The sequence below is a fragment of the Octopus bimaculoides genome, chromosome 5, assembly GCF_001194135.2.
Source record: "Octopus bimaculoides isolate UCB-OBI-ISO-001 chromosome 5, ASM119413v2, whole genome shotgun sequence".
Classification (NCBI taxonomy): domain Eukaryota; kingdom Metazoa; phylum Mollusca; class Cephalopoda; order Octopoda; family Octopodidae; genus Octopus; species Octopus bimaculoides.
This window is the reverse complement of record NC_068985.1, coordinates 76,360,060-76,368,903: the sequence shown is the minus strand read 5'-3', so window position 1 is coordinate 76,368,903 and position 8,844 is coordinate 76,360,060. Positions and strand designations below refer to the sequence as shown.

General features: G+C 35.1%; 1 protein-coding gene across 1 annotated transcript in view; it reads right to left on the bottom strand.

Annotated features, from left to right (window-relative positions):
• The window catches only part of LOC106880610 (kin of IRRE-like protein 1), an 87,079-nt gene that overhangs the window by 28,864 nt on the left and 49,371 nt on the right, over positions 1-8,844 (bottom strand). The window contains exons 9-10 of the mRNA XM_052967798.1: positions 4,632-4,681; positions 424-448 (exon numbers count right to left, since the gene is read on the bottom strand). Coding sequence (XP_052823758.1) covers positions 424-448; positions 4,632-4,681 — 75 coding nt within the window. The remainder of the gene's footprint in view (positions 1-423; positions 449-4,631; positions 4,682-8,844) is intronic.

Here is an 8,844-nt window from a genome sequence, read left to right as displayed (position 1 = left end):
TACACATAATTTTTCTCGTCTGGCCATAGCCTTTTCTGTTTGTTTTCCTGTCTTGTTTCTTGTCCGCCACTACATTCCTCCATGGCAAGATTTAATTTGTGTATACAAATTTAATTTGCGGTCCATGGGAATAGCCGTTTTAACGGTGCGTCCTGCCCAGCTCTTCGAAACGCCGGTGTTAAAACGGGGGTAGCTGATGAAGTAGAATGTTCTCTATGTGGCTTGTGTGTTTTCTCGTCTCTGTTTTGTTTGCAATGTCCTGTACCCAGATATGCACCTATGCATACAGGTGGATGTCGGTATGCACATACCTGTACGTATATATGCATATACTCATTTACTATTTGTTTGTATATATATATATATGTATATATATCAACAATAACAACAGATATAATTTACAAAATATATTTAATATCTTACTCGTCATTTTCTAGGAATGGTTCATCTGTAAAAGAAAAATATTAATAAGTGTTAGCATGTGTTCAAAATTAATTTGAATCAAGATTAACATAGTGAAAACATATTTGATTATTTCTGCCTGTTTATATAATTGATTTATATAATTTGGGGATGGTGCAAGGCATTGGTCATGTGGCACAGGTATAGCTGTGTAATTAAGAATTACCTTTGCAGCCTGATGTATCAGTTTCAATCCACCACATGCCATTTTGAGCATGTGCCTTCTACTTCAACATAGAATCGACTTATGAGTGTAATTTGTTAGAAGGAAACTATGCTGAAGCCCATAGTATATATATATATATATATATATATATATATATATACACAGGGTGCAGTGAATAAACTGTCGTCTAAAAAACCCCAAAATGAAAATAACACTGACATCTCATTTTAAGAGATATATTTACCAAAATTACATGAAATATCTTGAAATACTGAAGAGTAAATTTCGTCAATCTCCAGATAACTTCAGAATCTCCTGCAACTCTTCTGGATGATCTCCCTGTTTAAACTGGTGAATGCTACCATAATCCTTGCCTTCAGTTCATCTTTGGTGTTACAAGGAGTTTTGTTAGTCTCTTGCTCAACTGTGCCCACACATAATAATAATAGTAACGAGGCCTTCAGCCAAAAGGTTTTGGGATCTGATGATATGCCATTAAGCTAAATGATTTATGGACGTGAAACCCAGGGTAATACCATAAACCAGCCTTATCTAACTTTATTTATATTATATACTGCTCTATAACTTTTTCGGATCTAAGCTTTTCCGACGATCTATATATATACTTATATGTGTGTGCGTGTATTCTTGTATTTGTTTCAGTCATTTCACTGTGGCCATGCTGGAGCACCATCTTGATGGGTTTAGTCAAACAAATTGACACTAGGACTTATTTTTTAAGCCTAGTACTTATTCTATTATTTTCGTTTGTTGAACCACTAAGTTATGGGACGTAAATATACCAACACAGGTTGTCAAGCAGTGATGGGGACAAACAGAAACTCAGAGACACACACATAGATATACACATATATATATATATATGATAGGCTTCTTTCAGTTTCCATCTATCAAATCCACTCATGAGGCTTTGATTGGTCCTAGGCTATAATGGAAGACATTTGCCCTAGGTGCCACGTGGTGGGACTGAACTCCAAACCATTTGCTTGGGAAGCAAGATTTTTCCACACAGCTACACTTGCGATTATATGTGTGTGTGTGTGTGTGTGTACATATATATGTATATATACAGTAATCATAGGCATATATACAGTAATCCCCTGCCATATCATGGTTCACCTATCACACACTTGGTACATCACAGATTTTTCTGGCTAATGTATCTACATCTCTATTGACTGTCTTCAACGCTTGACATTTTTATAGAGAACCTCTTCCTCATGACCAGTCACTATTCGGTCCAAAGAAGGATCATTCGTGAGACAAGACAGCAAAGAAGAACGCACATCACTCTCTGTGCACGATTAGACTCGGAAAGTGTGTGAGGAACCTGTTGACCCAGTTTGCTGACTTTTCCAATGGCGTGCTGCTGGTGATGAATGGTTGAATGACCAAGTCCAAGCTCCTTTGCTGATTTCTCAACAGATACAATGGGATTTTGTTCCAGCAGGTTTTGCAGAACATCCTTGTTGAGCTCTACAGATCTTCCAGGATGCAGCTCATCTTCTAGGCTGTAGTTTCCAGCTCGGAATTTCTGGAACCACCATTGATACTGGCTTATGCTTATAGGCCAATCCCCATATACTGCATTAATATTCCTCACACTTTCCACTGCATTGTTGCCTTTATTGAACTTATAAAGCAAAATATGCTGAATATGTTCGTTTGTCACTTCCATTGTAGCTTTAACTGTTAAGATTCAACTGTACTCTTCAAAACTTGCACTAAGAATAAGTTCAAGGTGAAATTACTACCTGCTTTTATAGTAAGTTGATGCAGGTAGCTTATCCTGTTCCCCTCCGACTTTATTTAATGCAATTGAAAAAACTGCATTATTTATAAGATGACCCAATATATATCACTTGTTAAGGTTATGCCTACAGATTTTTCCATAGAAACTATATCCATCACTGATTCTGTTATGACATTTCTTATCCAAGATGCCTGATGTAAAAACCAGTAAGATTGAAGATGAAGAATTGGTAATGGATGTATTTACTATATTTTACCACTTTAACAAGTGATGTAATAGTACTGTGACTACAGTAGGTTTGACTAATAAAAATGTTTAACATGCTTTGTAGCCTATAATGGTTGCATAATGAAATAGTGTCCCTACAGGTCATTAATATGTGTGTGTGTATGTGTGTGTGTGTGTGTGTGTGCGTGTGCACGTGTGTGCATGTGCACATGTGTGTGCATGTGCATGTGTGTGTGTTTGTGTGTGTGTATGTACATATTTATGTATGCATGTGTCTGAATAGTGGCTAAGAATAATCTTGCCTTTGGAAAATGCCCTCTGAGAACCAAAGGAGTTTATTTTTCACAGAAGGAAGAATATTGCCATTTATGTCATTATATCAATAAAGAAACCTGAACCAACCAGCATGACATGCCTATTATTGTACTATTAGTGGAATAGCTCCACCTATTTTATTTTATTGGATTCTACAAACAAACCACATACCACTCCTACTTCTTGATATCGTGCCCTATTATTAATTGTGCACGATATCAATGATAAGCTTTTGATGAGAATTCTTTTATCATTTTTAGTTTTTAACTAGTTTTACACATTTGTCTATGGCCATATTAGTGAGAGTATTCTGCTCACTTTTAAGATTCATTAACTCTTTAGCATTTGGCTTCTTCGAATTAATTATGCATTATCTCATGGATTTGAAACTTCAATGATATAACCATTTAATTTTGCACTGATATCATAGGGTAAATGTGAGAATTAGGGCATGATCTTTTTGAACATAAAACAGGTGGGTTATTTAGGTTGGATATTGCCAGATTAAATGTTAAAGAGTTAAATAAATCTACCCAGTGTGATAAGCTAGCAGAATCATTAGCAAGCTGGATAAAATGCTTAATAACATTTTTTATGGGTTTATATTCTGAGTTCAAATACTACCGAGGTTGACTTTGCTTTTCATCCTTTCGGGTTTAATAAAATATTGTTCCAGTCAAGCACTGGGGGAGATGTAGCTCACTAACCATCCCATTAAAACTACAGGCCTTGAGCCCACTGCAGAAAGCATTAAAATAAAATTGACTGAAGCTTAATTATTTGACTGGGAAAAACTACATAGTTAATTTTCATTGGAACAGTTTACAACTGAGTCAATGACATTATTAATCTTTCTTGACTATAGCACAGGTGTGGCTTTGTGGTAAGAAGCTTGCTTCCCAACCACATCATTCTGGGTTCAGTCCCACTGTGTGGCACCTTGGCCAAGTTTCTTCTGCTATAGCCTTGGGATGACCAAAGCCTTTTGTGTAGATTTGATAGATAGAAACTGAAAGAAGCCCATCGTATGTGCGTGTGTGTCTTTGTGTCTGAGTTTATCCACCCCCATGTGACAGCTGGTGTTGGTGTGTTTATGTTCCCATAACATAGTGGTTCAGCAAAAGAGACCGATAGAATAAGTATCAAGCTTTACTAAATAATAATAAGTACTGTGGTTGATAAGTTTAATTAAAATCCTTCAAGGTAATGCTCCAGCATGGCCACAATCTAATGACTGAAACAGGTAAAAGGTAAAAGATAGATAGTAAATAGAGCTTATAGATTTAGGATATTGAACAACTGATCTACTGAATACTATTCAGGATCATAAGGGCTGCTGTGATCAAATTTGAGAAAGCTGAACCAGCTGACATTACTCAAGAAAATTCAATATTAGTTGTTGTTGGTGGTGGCGTTTTATTAACCTGCAAGTCTACTCAGTCAGACCTAGGATTAAAAATATTTTACTCTTAATCATCTGTTCTGTTTTTCTTTTTCTGGCATAATTTTTCTAGAATTACATTTTCTAATATACAGTCCCCCACCTTTTTTTTTTTTTTTTTTAAGACAGTATTATATGATTTGATACAAATTTAGATGCAGTTTCTTGTGGGCCTAGCAAGCATTTAAATGCTCCCTAATTGGCTTATTCGATATTTAGCTATGAATGAACGAATATACACCTACCTTTGCTGAAATCCTTAATGTACTTTATACTGGATAACTTTGTACTTTCACTAGAAAGAAAAAATACAGAAAAATTAAATAGACATTTTATGTATAACACAGGATTAATCAAAAGGAGTAGAAAAAATTGAAATTTTAGTAAGATTTTAGTTGTGATAAGAAATTATCAGAACATAAATGCATACAGTCTATGCTTTTGATGTGTGAGAAAAAGGGATTGGGGATACCTGATATCTCAAAGTTTGTTGACCACCCTCAAAGAAGATATAGTCAACTTCCTCCTACAATTAATAGTATAGAATATTCATCTGTTATATAAAGCAGTCATGCATTAACCTATTAGTAGGAGATAGCTCATTTTCCATAGTTATGCGTTAGAATGTTCATTAAGTAACATATATTTTAGGCACATAAGGCACAACAAAGTGGGAATCAGAAAGGCTGAAATAAATTCAAATATTAGAAAACCTGTAGTTGTCATGGAAAATTATAAGAATGTACATACATTCCTTCTCTATTTTTGATATGTTGGAAAAGAGATGAACAGACTTGTGACAAACCATTTTTCGATTTGTTGACCACTCCTTAGAAGTGACATAGTTAATTTCCCTCCTCAATCAACAGTAAGAATTTTCTTCTTTCACAGTTGATGGTTTTCTAATTAAAGTATTTCAATTTTTCAAAATTGATTATTATAAACAAATTTAAAGTTTAATCAAGCCAAAAGCAGCAGTGTTGTTAATTAAAGAGCTTTTAGGCCATTATAAAATGCCTGAATGCATCATTTTATCAAAACAAAATAATGATATAATAGGTCAAATATTTAATTAGTTATTCACAATAATTACATAATTACATTAAGTACATGCGACTAGATATATATATATATAGATTCAATAACACACACTACTTAAATACTTATACCATTTCATGTTACTTAATGACCTTTTCACATACAAACATTTAATAACAGCATCAGGCAAGACTGCATGGTTAAAAAGTTTCTTTTGCAGCTTTATGATATTTGGGTTTGATCTCTTTGTATGTGGAACCTTGAGAAAGTTTCACATTTAGTTGACCAACAACTTGTGAGTGGAATTTGGTGCATGAAAACTACAGTGAAGCCTATATATATATATATATATATATATATATATATATTATTTTTTGTAATATTTGTATGTGTATTTCTATCTATCTATCTATACACACATGCACATAGGTGCACACACACGCATGCACACACACGCACACACAATATTACTTAGATTAGTGAAGAACTCCAGGTATCCTTGTGGTAGGGTCCAAGTTAGGGAGTTCATCATTAATCTAACTAATAGTGTTAACCTGGTATGCCAACAGAGAGCTTGTGAAGAATTCTGCCTGGATTGATAATCCCTCACTATTTATTTTGTTATATACGATCATATATATTATTCAAATTCACAGAAAACAAACGACTAAGACAGGTGAAGGAACAACAAACAGGTGTATTAGTTTGATATTTGGGAAGAATGGAAAAGTCTTTGATGTTTTGAGCCTATGCTCTTAAACAGAAAGGATTGAGAAGAAAAAAAGAGAGAGAGAAATGTGTAGGGATTAATGGTTCAACATGCTGAAATCAGACCATGCTTGTGAAAAGACTCTAAATGATGGTGCATATGCAATTGCACATTCTCAATGCAGCTGAAACACATGTCGGTCATTTATCTAACTAATTATGTAGTATAATTAACAATTAAAATTAAAAGAACATTTCCGGCATCAGATTGAACATTGTAGTGTCTCTGCAAAAGATGCTGTATAACAACAACAACATGATCAGAAGCTTCAAGATTGCACTTGAAAAAATTCCACCTGACTCCAGTTATCAGATCAGGCAAGAAACCATCTGGTCAACATAGAAGAAGGTTTAATGTTCCAACAGCAAATTAAATAGCTGTGCTTCTGGTTGGGCAAGAACATGACAAGCGTGACATTGTCCTCCACCTCAAAGATAGCACACTGACAGACACAGTCCAACTACAAATGGAAGCTCCCAGAAATATCACACTCACAGCATTCTTCAAGCTCTGTCAAGATGATGAATTTTGCTACAAGACTGCTATACAATGAAGTTCCACAATTCTATACCTGATACCAAAATAAATGGAAAAGACATGCACTTGGAGCACCCACATGTCATCCAGGAATCAAGAAATCAGATACACTTGGCATAGTCTATGTTGTTCATCCCAACTACTAAGAGTGCTACTATCTAAGGCTTCTATTACACCATGTCAAGTAACCCACATTATTTACAGCCTTACGTATGGTTGATAACACAGTATGTCATATATATCGCCAGGCTTGCCATCTCAGAGGTCTTCTGGAAGATGATGCACACTGGGATGCCACTCTGACAGAGGCACAAATGTGCAAGTCTGCTATGCAGCTGAGAATCCTCTTCTCCATCATGGCAATATGACGGGTGAGAATGTCTTCATTCCAAGGATACCTCTCATTTCAAATGATCTCCCCTTTCAGCTCAAGAGACTGCAGTTTCCTGTCAAACTTAGCTTTGCAATGTCTATCAACAAAGCACAAGGTAAGTCTCTAAAGGTGGTGGGACTTAACCTCCTTTGACCTTGCTTCTCACATGGTCAGCTGTATGTGGGTTGTTCTAGAGTTGGAGATGAAAAGAACCTCTACATTCTTAGTAATAAAAATGGCAAGACAGAAAACACAGTATATGAAGAAGCACTTACATGAATAGTAGGTCCATGTCATATGCAAAAGTGTAAAACCATTAAGTGTTAAAGTATTACTATTACACCTTCACTTTTTGACTGACATGTGTGAATGTATATCTATGTGTATAAAAGTGAAACAATAACATGATATATTCATTGTCTGTTTGTGTGTGTGTGTGTGTGTGTGTGTGTACTCTATGCACAGCCTTTCATTGTTTATAATCTGTACCTGTCCTTTGGTTATGAAATAAGTAAGACAAATGTGTATTTACTTTATATACATATATGAGTTGAAAACTTTCTTTCCACATTTCACTTAATGTTTATGTTCCATGTTGCCATGAGTTGCAGAGTTACATAGAAAGTTAGTATCTCAGCTACTAGCAGTTGAGACCTGCATAAACTACATGGCAATTTTAAATTTCATTATTTCCTTTAACCTGGGCAATGCCGGGTATTTCTGCTAGTATAATATAAGTGAGGATTGGTAACTGGAAGGGTATCCAGTCTTAGAAAATTTGTCTCAATAAATTTTGTCCATGTGAGCATGGGAAAGTGATTGTTAAAACAACAATGATAATGTTAATATATATATATATATGTAATGATTCTGGTAGCTTGTCACCTTAGCCAGAACAAATAGTGCAAAATATTTGATCTGATGCTGTAACAATTCTGCCAACACACTGCTATGAGTAGTTCTCTCTGTCTAAATGTAATCAAATATAAAATAGTGTGAAAGTGTGTGACCTTGTGATTGCAGTTTTCACTTCATGACTTTAAGTTCATGGGTTTAATTCCTGTATCAAGCATGTGCTTGAGCAAGGCACTTTATTTCACATGCTTTATGTGCTTGAGTACATAATCTGCTCAGATTTAATGAATACTGGCCAGATGGTGCAGTGTTCCCTTCCTGCAGCTGTCACATGTTCTTTCGGATCAAGGGCGAGGGAATCAAGTGACTTCCTGTGTCTACTTGTTTCTACATAGACGCCTAAAACTATTAGCAAATGTATGGCACATGTTAGTAAGCCATCACTCACTCGTGAGTGATGGCCGGCTATACTTTGTATATTTAATGGAGTAGTTTTCGATCATTAGCTAAATTTACACTTTTATGTGCCGTTGACATCTGTTCAGGGTGGAATCATTTTCTGGCTCTGAAGAGAAACATTAGCATTTATGGTGCTATGTTCTTGCTATCCATCAAGGGTATGACTAATAAATGAGGGATAAATAGAGAGTAGGACTAAGGATGTATGTAACAGTGTCAAGGTAATGTATAATTATAACATGTTTACATAACATCATATATACACACATAAACATGCATGCACACACAATCACACACAGCAGCAGCAATAATTATTTAATTTTATTTACTTTATAAGCACCACTACAATCTCTTAGAAATCATGTGCTTTTCTCCTTTTGATTTTATCCTTACAGTAACAGAATACACATACATACACACACACACA